The 17,315-nt window shown below is 42.2% G+C and overlaps 1 protein-coding gene across 5 annotated transcripts in view; it reads left to right on the forward strand.

The window, feature by feature from the left end:
• Positions 1-765: 765 nt before the first annotated feature.
• ANKS1B (ankyrin repeat and sterile alpha motif domain containing 1B) overlaps positions 766-17,315 on the forward strand; it is an 827,013-nt gene continuing 810,463 nt past the window's right edge. For 2 of the 5 annotated variants that reach the window (XM_059681893.1, XM_059681896.1), the window contains exon 1: positions 767-1,214. In XM_059681893.1, coding sequence (XP_059537876.1) covers positions 1,081-1,214 — 134 coding nt within the window. In that variant the 5' untranslated portion in view covers positions 767-1,080. Of the gene's footprint in view, positions 1,215-17,315 lie in introns of all 5 variants that reach the window. The other 3 variants (XM_059681895.1, XM_059681898.1, XM_059681894.1) reach the window with 2 other exon arrangements.

Raw genomic sequence — 17,315 nt, forward strand, 5'->3', positions numbered from 1 at the left:
AAATAAACGCACGGTCTCCACTGTGGGCATGGAGAGCCTCTCCCCAAACCATGTCAGCCACTCACAGTGAAGTGCTGATGACACACGCACATCACAGTGGGTCTCCCCGCCGTGCCCCTTCATATGGTGCCCGGTGTTCGGTGAGAGCCCTTTTCCCTGGTATATTTTCACAAGTCAGCAGATCCTCAAAGCCCCAGCGAAACGGGAACGGTCACAAGCTGTGCAGTGCCACAGCAATAGGACAACACAAACCCCTTCTTCCTAACCCCGGGCAGGTCTCCGCCGTCTGGGGCGGTAAGGCTCAGGGCGAGGCCAGCCGCCTGCAGGAGGACGGGAGCCTGGCGGAGGCCCCTTTCCCGGGTCCCCGGCCTCCCGAGCCCGCCATGGAGGGTTTTCCTCGAGCGTGGTGACCAACCCGAGGCGTGGCGGCGGCCGGGAGAACTCCAGTCCTCACACGGTTAACCTTCTCCCGAGGCGCCCGGAGGAGGGACAAGGGTGGGTCCCCGCCCACGAAAAACGAGGATCACCTCGGCCCGGGGCCCCGCCCCCTCCCGGGCCCGGCCTCCTCCGTCCCCGGCCCCGCCCCCCCGCCCCCCTCCGCCCCCCCGGCTGGGGACCGACCCGCGGCCGCACCTGCCGCGCGCACACGCCCCCCGCGCGCCGGCCGCCCCGCGCGCCAGGCCTCCGCGCCGCCGCGGCGCCCCCGGCGCCCCCCGCCCCAGCCCGCGCCCCGCCGCCCTCGCCCGCTCCGCCCGGCCTCGGCGCGGGCCCCGGCCGCCCGAGCCGCCGCCGCCGCGCCCCTCCTCGCCGCCCCACCGCCCAGCCGGCCCGCGCGAGGCTCCGGCGAGGACCCGCCGGGGCGCGAGGCCGCCGCCGCCGCCGCGGTCGTGCACTGCGCTCCGGCTCCTTCTGCTCCGACCTCCTCAGTCCTCACCCTCCAACGCCCGCTCCTCCGAAGCTGCCGGGTGGCATTCTCTTCGGGTGGGGCGGGGTGGGCCCTGCATTTTGGGGGAGTGGGGGGTGGGCGGGGAGAAGGGCCCGGAGGGGGAAAGGACTCCGCGAAGGAGTCGGGAAGAGACTATGGGGAAGGACCAGGAGCTGCTGGAAGCGGCTCGCACGGGCAACGTGGCTCTGGTGGAGAAACTCCTGTCTGGCAGGAAAGGAGGGATCCTGGGCGGTGGATCCGGACCCCTGCCCCTGTCGAATCTGCTCAGGTAAGGACGGGCGCCCGCTCCGGGATTGCCCCCCTCCTGAAGCAGGGTGATGGGTACGCGCTGCTCCTCGGGGTAACGGCACCTGCTGGCGGCCAGCGGTTCATTCTTAAATTAGACAGGGACACAGTGTGTGTGGATGGAGAGGAGCCTGCTCGAGCCTCCCGGTCAGATGGACGCCTTGGATTCTTGGAGTAATTTTAGAATAGCCTTCCATCAATGCGCCAGTAGCTACTTTTCTCAGAGCCGTGGTGCAGAACTTGGACATGGGCTAGTGTTGCTGGGAGGAAATGGGTGTTCCACCTGCTCTCCATCCGTGTTTATTCTCTAGCTTCAGCCTCGAACCCAGCCTTGTTGTGTGCGTGTGTATCTATTTAAATGAAATTGGCAGAGAAGCTATAGCGTGAATGCAATCACCCCTGCAAAAGCCACAGCCTTTGGTTGCTGCTACCTGCTCTTGCAGAAGGCATTTGCTCTGCTGTGGGGTATGAGCCCACGGGATGAAGAAAGTGAGCCTTCGATGAGATGGCATCAGTACAGGGTGTGGATAGAACTTGATGAGGCAGCCCAGCAGCACTTGGATATAGCTGAGTGGAAACTTAGTTATTTTGTATCTCAGGATTGGGATACTTACTGTATTTGGAACATGGGAGAGGCCTTTTCATGTGGAGATGTTTCAGGTGAGGCTGATACTGCTTGGAGAATCTTTCTAGGATGACATTTTAAAAAAATGTCAAGGTCTTTATTCAGCAAGCAGTGCTTTAGAAATAGCAGGGATCATTTACGCATTTAAAAAACTATTGACTTAGTTTTGCAATTACCCTGCAAAAGCCACAGCCTTTGGCTGCTGCTGCCTTCTCTTGCAGAAGGCAAAAGTTGAATTGATGGACAAATGAGACCAGTTGGGGGAAGGACGCCTGAAGAGTGGTCACTAGATAAAATTCAAGGAGAGCTCTCTAGTTTCTAAAATCATGGCTTTGCCACGTATCCTGGATATTTTGGGAGGCATTATTCATATCTTCACCCCATCTCTTAGGCAACTCAGCTGTACTTATAAAAAAAATTTAAAAGCCCAAGTGATTTTCATGGTTTTAAAAAGCTGTTCTGTGCTACTCCTAACATGTGCTTAATACAAACTTTTGGACGATAACAGTGTTTTCTAAATACAGTTCTCATATGTTGTAGTGGTCAGACAATGCAGTTAATTGCAGTCCTGGCTAATAGGGTAAATGAAAACAGTTGTGTTACATTGTGAAGAAAGTGAGCCTTCGATGAGATGGCATCAGTACAGGGTGTGGATAGAACTTGATGAGGCAGCCCAGCAGCACTTGGATATAGCTGAGTGGAAACTTAGTTATTTTGAATTTGGTTGGAAAATAGTTGCTGGGATTCAAAAAAGCTCCATAAGTGAACATCTATACTTGTTGACAGTGACATTTTATTGGAATGACAGTTCACTTCAGAACAATGAATGTTTGTGGGACATGTTTTTTCAGTAGTTCTTAGAAGTGATGACTCCTGTGTATACTCCCTTGTTAAATAATTTCCACTTCCATGCACAAGTAGATAATGTGTACATATTTTAGATTATAGCTACAGTAAGTGCCCTTAGTCACAGATAATATAGACAAAAGCAGTTATCTGGTTACAGTTTTAAGTTGCAGGTAAAATAAATTTTTACCAGAGTGACTTATCAGTTATAAAATTGAATGTGGCTAGAAACCTATGTGGTTAAAATAGGTTTCTAAAAATAATCAATTCCTTTGGAATAACATTAAAGAGTTCTTTGAGAACAGGGAGAACTCCAGTTAATTTCATTGAGATAGTTTAAAAAAAGCCTGTTTTTGTGATCAGCAGATATCTATGAAATACTTTCTCAGTTGTGCCATTTTTAATTGTTTTATTGCTTAAAGTATTACAAAGAGTATTATATATGTCTCCTTCTTTTATTCTCCCTTTGACCTTCCCCTAGCCTCCCATACCCCCCAGTGTCTTGTGTCCATTGGTTATGCTTATATGCATGCATACTAGTCCTTCGGTTGATCTCTTACCCATCCCCCAACCCTCCCCGGCCATTCCCACTGTCGTTTGTGCCATTTTTAAAAAGAATAGATGTCAAATTTTAGGAATATAACACCAACTATTTAATGTTAGTAAACATTAAATCTCAAAATTGTGACCCACAATACCTCTTGAATGAGAGGTTTTCTATTTTGCTGTTTTTCAGAGGTAGTAGCAGTAACTCTACAAGAATGCACGTAGAAAACAATGAAACTAAAAAAACATGCTCATTAGAGCAGTGTGAACCAAGTTGTAAAAATCAGAATCAAACCCAGTAACCTTTAAATTTGCACTTTTCTACCTCATACTGAATAAACAACTAAAACAGTGTCTTTGAAGAAAATGGGAGTTGAAATTGTATTCTTCTGGTGATCATTTGCATAAAATGGAATTCCTGAGAGAAGGCACAGTTTATTTAGTTGTCACTTTATTTCATAAATGATTGTCATCAGAAGTTTATTTATAGGATAATGGAAAATTTGACCCTCTCCACTTTAAACATCATGACCCTTCAAAAAAAATTTTTTAAAAATATATTTTATTGATTTTTTACAGAGAAGAAGGGAGAGGGATAGAGAGTTAGAAACATCAATGAGAGAGATTGACCAGCTGCCTCCTGCACGCCCCCCAGTGGGGATGTGCCCACAACTAAGGTACATGCCCTTGACCGGAATCGAACCTGGGACCCTTGAGTCCGCAGGCCGGCGCTCTATCCACTGAGCTAAACCGGTTCGGTGACCCTTCAAAATTTTATTTTATTTTATTTTATTTTAAATATATTTTTTATTGATTTTTTACAGAGAGGAAGGGAGAGAGATAGAGAGTTAGAAACATCAATGAGAGAGAAGCATCGATCAGCTGCCTCCTGCACACCTCCTACTGGGGATGTGCGGGCAACCAAGGTACATGCCCTTGACCGGAATCGAACCTGGGACCTTTCAGTCCGCAGGCCGACGCTCTATCCACTGAGCCAAACCGGTTATGGCGACCCTTCAAAATTTTAAAATATTTTGGAATGAATTGTGGAATAGGGTTGTCTCTCCCCACCATTTATTACTTGTGTTGTGTAATAGTAGTGTTCGATCCTATGTGAAATGCCTATGTGTGTTGTCTGATTCAATTCTATGTCCACCTTAAGTGGTCGATCCTCATTTCACAGATGAAGGACCAAAGAGATAGGAAGACCAAGAACTTGCCCAAGGTCCCATAATTAGTAGGGGCAAAGATGTGCAGTAATGTGATTCAGATTTGCTCCACTACACCTTGTGTGTTATTCATTGAATGTTTTATTTTCAAAAGTTTAAGGTGTATCTGAATATTTTTTTTGCTATGCATAATTTAATAAAAAAACCTTAAATTTTTTTCTAATTAAAAGAAATCTCATCACTGCCCTTTGAGGGCTCACCAGTTAAGAAATTGTGTGAAGATGCTTTTGATTACATATTGCCTACTAAGTGAGCAGTGGCTATTATGATGGGAAGTCAGGTATTCTTGGGGGACAGCTGAACTTTTCAGCAAAAGTAAGAGTGACCTTGAATAAATATAAAATTGCTCCAAGCCTTACTGTCCTCTTCTATAAAGTGGGAATAGCAATAGCACCTACCATACAGGGTTGTTGTAAGGATTAAATGAGATGTTAAGCAATGAATGCACGTCATTTAGCACATTGGTGTTCACCATTAGTGTTATTGGAATTTCTCATGCATCTCTAAAGCACTGGACTCTATTTCTTAAGACCTTAATGACTATGGACTGGGAGTAAATTTCTGTAGTAGGTTTTCCATTAGAATCACAGAATCTTCAAATAGAATGGGGCCTTTTAATTCAACATCTCTCTTAGAGGAATTACGTTTAATATCCTTTACCAGTGAGTTACTCCAGCCCTGTGAAGCCCTCCAGTGACTAGATCTGTTCCATTTTTGAAAGCTCTAATTATTTAAAAAATTCATTTTATTGAGTTGAAATCCACTTCCCTTTAATTTCCAGCAGTTGGTATCAGTTTAATTTATCTGCCAGGACAGTTCTTAAGGTGCATGCATTTAGCTATTTTGTTTTCTTATAAAACTTCTATATTTTTTTTTCATGGAAGTACCGTATTTCCAGCAATTTTTTGTCATGTGGCATTACAGATTAGGTGAACTTAGATTTTCATACTTTTTACTGCTCTATTTTTCTTTCTTTGTATATTCTCAAAGTTAGCAATGACTCTCTTGAAGTGTAGCGAGCAGAAGTGGACAAAATGCGCTAGCTGTCATTAGACCAATGTAGAATACATTGGGACTCGATGTACTGTTGAATTAAAAAAGCAAGACCAAAGAAACGGGTTACAAAATAGCATGTGTAGTACGATCCTACTTTTTTTAAGAAAAAAAAAAAATAAGTGTGTGTGAACATTTATAATGTGCATTAAGAAGTCTGGAATGATAAACACCACAGTGTAAACTGTATTCATTTTTGAGTGGTGGAATTGTGGGTGATCATTATTTTCTTCTCCCTTATGTGCATTTTCCAGGATTCTACAATGGACACATATTATAAAAATGAAAATAAAACAGCAGCTATTTAAAACATGATACAATGAAATTATCACATTATTATTATTGTTGATCTAAATCCTACCTTAATACAGGTCAAGTTTTTCTAGGCGGTATAATGGCATGGGTTCACATTGAGCAGATACTCAAAACTTCTAGGTATTCTTTTTTCCATGACAGGTGGAGCCATGCTTTCCCTATGTGGTACGTGTAAATGTGTTGCTTGAACTTAAAGTATTCCTATTACATCTCATCTTATTTGCTTTAGCCTATATTTATAATCTGTCTACATCTTCGTGTCTCTTAAGTCTATCTTCCAACAGAGTCACTGCTCTGCATCATCTGTAGATTTAGTAAGCATGTTTTCTATAACTGGAATTCAACACACCATGATGCATCTTTAAAGAACCTCTCTTTGGCTTAGCACAAATGTAAAAGTAGCAGTCTTTCTGGGTGGTGTTTCTACCACCGTTGAAGCCACTTAACAGAGCTGTCAGCTACTTCTTTCCAATATACCTGTGAGAATAATATGGAGGAACACTTTATCCACTGCCTTTTTAAATTTACACTATCTTTTGGTTCTGGCTTTCCTTTGATTACCCCTTTAGTGGTAAGTCAACAAATCCCATCCAAATCAGGCTACTTTATTATAGCTTGTTTCCTATTATAGCTTGTTTCCGGATGTAAGCCATTGATGATGCTTAATCCTGATGCGTCTCATTCTTCTGGGTCTGGGTACTTACACTCATTTGAAGCAGCCAAGTGTCTCTTAGGATCTCTGTCTGTTTAGAACTTCAGTAATCTCCTTACGTTATTTGTTTATCCTTTCTAGTTTGGAAATTATTCTCACCAGGGAAGATAGAAGCAAACTAGAAGTTGGGAAGAATCGAATTCTTGGCATTGTTCAATGTCACAGGAAATTCTCTTGTGGTCTAAAACCATCCATGATTTTTTTACTGTTCCTCTGTCAGAGCTCAAGGTTACGTTAGCTGCCATAGCAGTGAACTTTTATACCTCCCTTCTGTTTTTCAAACTTAGCTGAAAGAGACATTAGCATTTTCCCAGGACAAGTATATACGCCCGGTTTTGTGTTTGTTTTCAGCTATACTCCCCACCACCCCCTTTCATCCTTGAAGAAACCTGAGCTCGTCAGAGCTCACCACAGAAAAATTGAGTTGCCTCCCTCCTTTTTCCTCGTCCATAATATGTGGGAAATTTCATTGTATTTAACATATCTTTCATGAGACAGCTGCAACGCCTTTTGAAGTCTCTTCCATTGGTACAACTGCCTTTAAATCCAAATAGGAATAATTCCCTTTGAAAATGTATATTAAATTATTTCTTTTTTAGTGTGTCTAGATTGAGTTATTTGTATTTTAATAAAGCAATAAAAAGTTTGTGAATGCCTCAGATTTACTTGATTTTCTTAATGCCTCAAGGAGCCATTAGTAAAAATGTATCTTACTAATATGTGTTCAATAAGTTCTTGTTGAACATCCAGAATCCAGTCCTCAAGATCCCTATGGGAAAAAAATAGCTCAGTAAGTGGAGGAAAAAAACCTTTTGGCCACCAAACACATATAAACCAGATAGCTTATAAATTTTTTTTTTTTTTAGATTCAGGATCCAGTTCATGAAGTTTTTGTTGACAAGTACAAGGAGATAAGAGGCAACTCGGAAGCATTGTAATTTCCACAACTATTTGAACAACTGTGGTTATGGGGGCTCTGATATAAGATACTTCCAGGGAAACTGCATCGGTGAAGTGGAATAAATCACAAATGGAGCAGTGAAACGGCATGAAAATGTTGTATCTATAAAAATAGTCAACTTGCAAGTGGGTTGTCTATTTTAGATAGTAATGATGTTTGAAGCGGTGATTGCACCATTATGTTCAGGGAGCTGTGTCTGCCAGCGCGAACAGTGCCAGCTGCATGATGGGGAGTGAGGAGGGAGAGGGAATTTTGGTATTGACCTCTTTCTCTCCTAAGCAGGGTTTTCAGCTCCCTCTTCCAAACGGTGAGGCTGATGTGTAGCAGGGAATTAGGACAACCGGCCAGTGACTACTATGCACCTTGTCCATTCTTACATCGCCCAATACCTCGTGTGTCTCAGTGGTTCCTTACAGTTGACAGAATGGTGGAGCAGGTCTTCACTGATGTTAATGCAGAAGCTTACAATATTCAGTAGCATGTCTACCAACTTTAGCCATTTAACCCCTCATGTGGCGGTAAACACAACATGATTAGATCAGTTGTAGAATGAAATAGTTTACTTAATTATGCATTTGGGGTCGTGTTGAAAAATTCTTTCAAGGAGCCTGTTATAGAACATTCTTCCGTATTTAACTAGAAATGGAAGCAGACTATAATTCAAGTCAAAGATTAGAAAAGACTAATTTTAACCTTCAGAACTTGAAGGTATTTAACATTTAATGCATATTTTGTCTGCCTTTGGTTTCCATTTTGAACATTTTGCAGCATGGTTTTATTAAAATACGATGAGTTGGTGATTCATCATAGGTTGATATGAGAGAATATTTTATATCTGGCAAAGCAGAATTTGCACAGAAGATTCATCTGTGTTCCACTTCGTTCTTATGTACGTGGTGACACGGTCCTGTGAACCATATGGCGGGCAGAGGCACCATGCCAGGTGAAAACCCGGGGAACTTCCTTGTGTAACACAGACCCAGGGACTCTCCGTAGAGTCCAGTTTTCTTCTTTCTCATGAACAGGACAGCAAGTGATCTCTAAATCTGTGTTCAGTCTGGGTGAGGACTGAAATGGTGTGATTTATTTATTTTATTTTTTAAAATATTTTTTTTGTTGATTTTAGAGAGAGGAAGGGAGAGGGATAGAGAGATAGTAACATCGATGAGGGAGAAACATCGATTGGCTGCCTCCTGCTCACTTCCCACCAGGGATCGAGTCCACAACCCCAGCATGTGCCCTGACCGGGAATTGATCTGTGACCTCCTAGTTCAGTGATGGCGAACCTATGACACGCGTGTCAGAGGTGACACGTGAACTCATTTTTTGGTTGATTTTTCTTTGTTAAATGGCATTTGAGTATATAAAATAAATATCAAAAATATAAGTCTTTGCTTTACTATGGTTGCAAATATCAAAAAGTTTCTATATGTGACACGGCACCAGAGTTAAGTTAGGGTTTTTCAAAATGCTGACACGCCGAGCTCAAAAGGTTCGCCATCACTGTCCTAGTTCATGTCTGATGCTCCACCATTGAGCAACATCAGCCGGGCGAAATTGTGTGATTCATTTAACAGGATGTCTTCGTGAATCTGTCTGAAAATTGAACTTTGCTTCAGTTGTGCTATGGAGTTATCTGGGTTCCAGTATGTTGTGAGGGCAGCTTTTTTTAAAGTGGTTAATTACTTCTAGTTAAGTGAGCTGAAACAGTCGGCCTAGGCTTCTCGCCGTTCTTTGAACAAATCTTGAGTGATGGATGTGAGCATAAACAGCCAACCTCATTTCTCTCTGCCTGCTTGATATTTCTGTCCCCCACACCATATTTCCTCTGACTCTTCCTGCCCAAAGAGTTTTCTAGAAAGAAAGCCTCATCTCCATTCTAATTGCTACAAGTTCACCCTGGCTTTAGTTTTTGTGCCAACTGTTCCTCTCCTAAGGGAAAGCGGGAATGGGCTGTGTAGTGAGAAGTAGATTAAGAAGAACGGATATTGAACCCTCAAAACTGAGTTTACAGAGTTTGCTTTCATCACCTCTAGTTTCCTGCCTCCCTCAATGTTAATTTCTAACCTCATGGACTCCGTGTCCTCACTTCTTTCCAGCTTTACACAACCACCATAAACTATTTGTGGGAGCTGACAGTTAATTCCTACTGAAGTGTGATTGATTGATATATGCATTTAGAAGAGGAAGCTCTTTTAACATTTTCATTTAAAGAGGAAACATAACTTTAGGCTAAACTAGTTAATATTGGGAGCTCTTGTAGTAAAGTGGAGGGAGTAGATTTTGCCAGATTTTTGAGGGGGGGTTGGGAAAGGTGGTCATTTATCCTTCCTTCTCATTGGAGAACTGAGAAATGGGATAACATAGGGTCTGGTGCTGGAAAAGCCTTTTTGCTACTTATGTAGTATTTTTATTGGTTATTTGTTATACTATGTACACATTTTGGATATCAGCAAATGGCATGTTGTTTGCCTGTTTGCAGAAGAAGTTATTCCTTAGGTGTATATGTTTATGATATGATCACAGGTAACAAAGATATGGAGTGCAATTGTACAAGAGCATTAATATCTAATGTGGTTTGAGATTCAAATTCTTTTAAATGCATTTTCTTGCTTTTTAAAAAAAAATTTCATGTTGCAGGTTGACTTCAGTATGTAGGTTATTGCATAAACCTATGTTTCACTTTACAAGGAAGGCATTGGAAGTTCTGACCCCTGGATCCCAGTTACCATTCTTCCACATTACAGTTTTCTTTCTTCTTTTGTTTGTGCCTTAATTACTGTTTAGCCACTTGGCATCTCTGTTTGATACCTGTAGTTCCTAATCTGCATTTGAAATGTTTTATGTATCACGAGTAGGCTAAATATAGTATCTTGCGTTTTGAAAATACTGAAACACTGCTATATTTACTTACAGAAGTCTCCCTGTTTTGTATAGCTGTTTGACTGCTAGTGTGGAGCCATGGGAGTGAGTGGGAGTGTGTGAGCAGCAGGAATGATAAACTCCAGCAGTGGGGCAGCCCAGGACAGAGTTGCTTCCGTGGGCTTGCTTTGGCTAGTGAACAGCGTGCTCTCTCACTCTGAAGGTCGATGGAAACTTTGAGGGCCTATCAGAGAACATGAAGAATTAGGAACAATACTAAAACGATCTCCTGCAAGTTTTCCAGTGGTATGTTTTATGCTGTGTAGTAAGACCAAAATTTATTACTCAATGAACCAACTACTATCCAACTAATCAACGTCAGCCAGGATTTTGTAGGGAACTGACCTAAGGACAGTGATAACAAAGAACGATTACTATTTATTTTAACTGGTATTTATTGAGTACCATGTGGATCCTAAAATTGAATCAGATCATCTCTCTCTACCCTCTAGTACTTGTAGAGTAATTGGGCAGATATGTCAACAAAGAGTTAAAATACACTGTGATACAGGAAGGAGACTTGACTGGGGGTGGTGATCACACAATTCAATATGCAGATGATCTATTTATAGAATTGTGCATCTGAAGCCTATATAATTTTATTAACCAATGTCATCCCAATAAATTCAATACAAATAAAAGACTTAAAAATATACATGGTATTTGCTGTAATGCAAGTACCAAACAATGCTACAGGAACATGAGGAGCAAGGAGATGCCTTTATTTCTATCTGACAGGAATAATTAGGGGACACTTCAAAGAGGAGGTGATTCTTGAATCTTGTTAGATGAATAGGAGTTTACCAGACTGACCATCTGGGGGAAGGGCATCTCAGCCTAGCATGGTGGCAAAGCCTGAGTGGCAGATGGAGAGGATTGGTTACCTGTGGCAGGATGTATCAAATAAGTGTACGCACTAACGAGAACAGAACCCAAGTTTCTCACCATTGGAGAAGGAAATTACAAATATAGGAAGGGAGAAACAAAAATGAATCCTGCCTGTGGAGATGGACGAATCATTGCTTTCAATAAACGTGTATTTGTGTGTGCGAATATATTGTTTTCACTGATGGGCATAACTAGTACCCAAATCTTAGCCCTTAATGACCATTTTTCGATAAAAGGAACTCTGGTTTCTTGGTAAAATGACTGATCTAGGACTGAAGCAGAGAAAATGCCAAAAAAAAAAAAACAAAACTCAAAGAATGACTCTACAAAGCCAGCCTGAAGGGGCTTGAACTCGCAAAGTCTGGGTCAGTTTAAGTACCAAAATTAATAATGAAGAATGGGATATTCATATAGTTTGAATGTTCCTCTCCACAAAATAGCCAGTGCAAAGGGAAAAAGCAATTGTATATGAAGCCTGATAGACATTATCGTAAACAAGTGAATAAAGTGAACATGATGAGCAAGGACAGGTCTCCTACACAGACACCCTCTTGCCCTTTTCTGATTCTGACTCCTTACGCCAGATTATCCCCAGAGGGATACCCTTTCTGTCTTGCTTGGGGTCTAGCCCCTGCACTGGGCCACCTTTGCATGTGGTGCCCTCTTCACCCTGTTTGGACTCTGACATCCATGTCTGGATGTTCCCTTCTGCCACCACCCCGTGGATACCCTTGCCACCCTACGTGAGCTCTGACCCTCTCATTTCATGCACACCCCTATAGGGTGCCCTCTCTAATGTGCTTAAGCTCTGACATCCATGCTCAGTTCCCCCAATAATGGACATTCTCCTCCCCTGGCTCGGACTCTGTCACTTCACTCTTGCCTCTAGTATGGACGCCTATCTTTCTCTGCCCTACTTAATGGACTTAGGGATGGAATTGTTCAGGAAGAGGAGGGAAATGAAGAAGGAAAAGAGTGGAAGAGGAAGTGGAAGAGGAGAGTAACATAACGCTCTTATTTTTATTTAATGCTGACAATGATGGTGATGATGATAAATTTCTCCAAGTCAGGCATGCCTATACCCTTGTGTTGGGCAATTAAGTCTAAATTTTTTAAAAAAATATTTTTATTGAATTCAGAGAGGAAGAGAGAGAGAGGGAGAGAGAGAGAGAAACATCAATGATAAGAGAGAATCACTGATTGGCTGCTTCTTGCACACTCTCTAATGGGATTGAGCCCACAACTAGGGCGTGTGCCCTAGATTGGAATCAAACCTGGGACCTGTCAGTTCACAGGCCGATGCTTTATCCACTGAGCCAAATCAGCTAGGGCAGTGGTCGGCAAACCGCGGCTCGCGAGCCACATGCGGCTCTTTGGCCCCTTGATTGTGGCTCTTCCACAAAATACCACGTGTGGGCACGCACGTACAGTGTGATTGAAACTTCGTGGCCCATGCGCAGAAGTCAGTTTTCAGCCTGGGCGAGTCTATTTTGAAGAAGTGGAGTTAGAAGAAGTGGGGGGTGTCGGGTCAGTCTGGCGATGGGAGACATGGCGAAGGCGGGCCTGTGGGATACACAGCAGGGGGGAGGCGAGCGCAATTCAGGCAAGAGTTGAGTGAGCCAGTCAGTCAGCAGTCTCATGTGCAGTGGTTAGTGCTAGTCGAGTCTGCAAATCGCACGCAGGTGACAAAAGTACCTACTCAAAGCATAAAGTTACCTGTATTTTTCCAATCAGCTGCAAATCCTACAGGTATTTTTGTCATCAATTTAAGAATTGTAATTCTTTTGTGTTGGTGGCTTTATTATTATAAAATGAAACATTTTTTTAGGTGCCCTGTTTGAGATGGCTACAAAGAAGCAGCAAAGAAAAACGGAAGACAAAAACCGTGATTTTAAAATTAAATGTACCTACCTATATAGTTTAAGTTTAAAAAATTTGGCTCTCAAAAGAAATTACAATCGTTGTACTGTTGATATTTGGCTCTGTTGACTAATGAGTTTGCCGACCACTGAGCTAGGGCAAGAATTATAGTGACAGCCTGCCCTGCGTGGCTCAGTGGTTGAGCATTGAACCTATGAACCAGGTCAGGGTACATGCCCGGGGTTGCCGACTCAATCCCCGGTAGGGGGTGTGCAGGAAGCAGCTGATCAATGATTCTCTCTCATCATTGATGTTTCTATCTCTCCCTCTCCCATTCTCTCTGAAATCAATGAAAGATAGGTTTAAAAAAAATTCTAGGTGACATGGAGATGATAACCAAAGCTTGGGTATTATGTGGCACTTTTTTCTGGACACTATTTCTCCTTGCACTTTGGAGGAAAGATGTGATAATTTGATAGGCTGGTCAGTATGTTGCATTTTCTTTTTATGAGCTTTTTTTTTTCATGTATATTGTTGTGGATATGTAGTAGGCCTCTAGATTGACTGAGAGACAGAAAATCTTTATATAATTTTTGCTGTTTAGCTGAAAGTCTTTATCATAATTGTCAGTGAAATGCCTTCTCAAGAATTTTAGTAAGATGATGATAATGCAAAAGAAGAGTTATAAAAGCACCAAGATAGTAACTGTCACTTACCAAGGAAGTTGAGTTTGCAGAATTTGATAGAGAGAAAGATTTCAGCAAGTAGGTATTTCTTGTTACGTGATATTCCCACTATGATTTTTAAAATGTCACAGAAACATTATGTCAGGAAATAGACCAAGTAAATTTTAAAATATGGTCAATCTGCACAGGTCTTATAAAAATCATTATTGGTCTAAAGGAACCAGGGCAGTAAATAATGTATACTGGGGATTTTCCAGACTTTAAATTACTACCAGGAATCCATAATTTCTAGAAACAAATCTAAACAAAGAAACTTCCTTGAAGCTCTTTAGTAAGCATTTTGATATAGCTGAAAAATACCCTTTTTATTTGAAAAAATTGGGAAATAGTAGTTTGGGAGCTTTGCAACAGTCATTCATTGCAGTTGTATTCTGTCCTTTAAAAGACCATTTGGCGTTTGATGCCAAGTTTAAGAAAAAATAAGCAGCAGGCAGTATTATCAGTTGTGTTGTCCTTTTCTAGGTCTGGGAAAACAAGCTCAATGGAAAGATGATAACATTTTTGGTTTTACTACCTAAGAAGGAATGAAACAGGCCTGGATTTACTAGTAAACAACATGCTTAATGTGCAAGGTACCATCTCGGGATCTAAAGAGATCATGGTTCCTCCTCTTTCCTTACCTTCTTACCTTTTCTTATCGTCATCAGCACCTCTAAGAACATATGACCTTTTCATAGTATTTCTTTTTGTATCTTGGCTTTGCAGTTATGGTACTATTTATTCATTAGCAGAATAAGGGACCACACAGTATCTGTCTAATATATTACCTAATCCATTCATTATCTTAACGAAACTCTTGAATGTGGAACTGGGTGATACTATTTTCTCAGAAATATAATTCAAATGTTGTTTCTCTGATAGAAAGGAGTTGAGGAAAAGAGTACAAGAGCCATGTCTACTGTGCCCTTTCTTGGAAGACTTGCTTGTTTGCTCTTTACAAGGAAATGGGTTGTTGTTTTTGAATAATTCTCACCCGATGTGTTTCTTATTGATTTTAGAGAGAGAGGAAGGGAGAAGAAGAGGGAGAGAGAGAGAGAGAGATATCCATCGATCTGTTGCTTCCTGTCCTTACCCCCCACTGGAGATAGAGCCCGCAATCTGGGTATGTGCCCTGACCGGGACTTGAACCCTCAGCCTTTTGGTGTATGGGACAACTGAGCCACAAAGGCCAGGGTGGGAAATGTTTTGTTTTTTTAAAATCTTTATTGTTGAGATTATTACAGATATACCTCTTTTTTCCCCCCATTGCCCCTATCCCCCATCCCAGGATATCACCACCCTATTGTCTGTGTCCAGAGGCAATGCATAACAGTATATGCATACAAGATCTTTATTTAATCTCTTCCCACCTCCCACCCTCCTTCCCTCTGAGAATCATCAATCTGTTCTATTTCCATGGCTCTGATTCTATTTTATTCACCAGTTTATTCTGTTTATTAGATTTCTTATTTGTTTATTTTGATTTTTGGATTCTAATTGTTGATAGGTATGTATTTGTTCCCATTTTGTTGTTCATATTTTTGATTTTTTTCTTTTTCTTTTTCTTCCTCTTCTTAAAGAATACCCTTCAACATTTCTTATACTGGTTTGGTGGTGATGAACTCCTTTAGCTTTTTCTTGTCTATGAAATTCTTTATCTGACCTTCAATTCTAAAGGATAGCTTTGCTGGGTAGAGCAATCTTGGTTGTAGGTTCTTGCTATTCATCACTTTGAATATTTCTTTCCACTGCCTTCCGGCCTGCATAGTTTCTGTTGAGAAATCAGCTGACAGTTGTATGGGTACTCCCTTGGAGATAACTAACTGCTTTTCTCTTGCTGCTTTGAAGATTCTCTCTTTGTCTTTTGCCCTTGGCATTTTAATGTTGATGTGTCTTGGTGTGGTCCTCTTTGGGTTTCTCTTGTTTGGGACTCTCTGTGCTTCCTGGACTTGTAAGTCTATTTCTTTCACCAGATAGGGGAAGTTTTCTGTTATTATTTCTTCAACTAGGTTTTCAATATCTTGCTCTCTCTCTTCTTCTGGCACCCCCATAATGCGAATGTTGGTACACTTGAAGTTGTCACAGAGGCTCCTTACACTATCTTCATATATTTGGATTCTTTTTCCTTCTGCTCTTTTGGTTGTGTGTTTTTTGCTTCCTCATATTTTAAATCGTTGATTTGGTTCTCAGAATCCTCTACTCTACTGTTGAATCCCTGGATATTATTCTTTATTTCAGTCAGTGTATGCTTAATTTCTGACTGGTCCTTTTGCATTTTTTTGGAAGTTTCTATGACCATGGTTTTGAACTCTATATGCAGTAGTTTGTTTTCTTCCATTTCTTTCATTTATGACATGTTTCTTTGTCTGCATTTTGGCTGCTTCCCTGTGTTTGTTCCTATGTATTGGATAGTGCTGCTATGTCTCCTTGAGTTGGTAGAGTGGCTTTGTGTAGTAGGTGTTCTATAGAGCCCAGTGGCTCAGCCTCCCCAGTCACCTGAGCTGGGAGCTCTAGATGCACCGCTTTGTGGGCTGTGAGCACAGTCTTGTTGTAGTTGAGACTTGATTGCTGTTGGTGTCATTGGGAGGAATTGACCTCCAGGTCAATTGGCTGTGAGGACCAGCTCTGACTACAGTGGGAGAGCTGCTGTGCAGTAGACACCCCTATGGAGCAAGATTTGCTTCAGTGGGGCTTTGGTGCTCACTGAGTCTTCCCCTTGAGTGTGTTTTTATGGATGTGTAGAGTTGTAATCTGGTTTGGTCTGACACTGACCACTGGGTACACTGACTCTTGGGTTTCCAGAGAGGTTCAAAGTCAGCCACTGCCTGGGGCTACCCAGCAGGAGCTACAGAGAGATCTGCAGATTCCTCCTTTTTGTATTGGGTTTGGAAGTGCTCAGATTAAGGCCCAACTGTGAAGCAAGGCAGGCTGGTGTTGATGCTAGGTCTTGGGCCTTTTATTGATGGGTTTGAGGCTCCCTGACCCAGCTGCAACTTGTTTGAGAGATTTTAGTCTGAGCAAGGACAAGTCATTCATATGCAAAAGCCACTGCACACAGCTTGGGTGAGGTTGTAAATTGGATGAGGCAGGGTCTTAGGGAATCACCAGGGTGGAGCAAACAGAAATGGCTGCCAGTCAGCCCTGAGACCAGGGAGATCACAGCATAGGGACAATGATCCCTCCAAGCACCTCTGTCTGGAAGAAAGCCACCCCTGAGTTCCTGCCCTGATGCCAGACATTCCAGTTCATCCTTGCATGTGTCTGTGTTCCCCAAAGCCTCGCCCTGTTACTGGAGCTCAGAGGAAGCGGGATCTTGTAAGTTCAGTTTGTGGTGCCAGCCTTTTAAGAGAAACAGCTGAGTCTCCAGCAACCTCTGTGCCACTGAACCCTAATCTGCACTGG

This window comes from Myotis daubentonii, chromosome 2 (genome assembly GCF_963259705.1).
Source record: "Myotis daubentonii chromosome 2, mMyoDau2.1, whole genome shotgun sequence".
NCBI lineage: Eukaryota > Metazoa > Chordata > Mammalia > Chiroptera > Vespertilionidae > Myotis > Myotis daubentonii.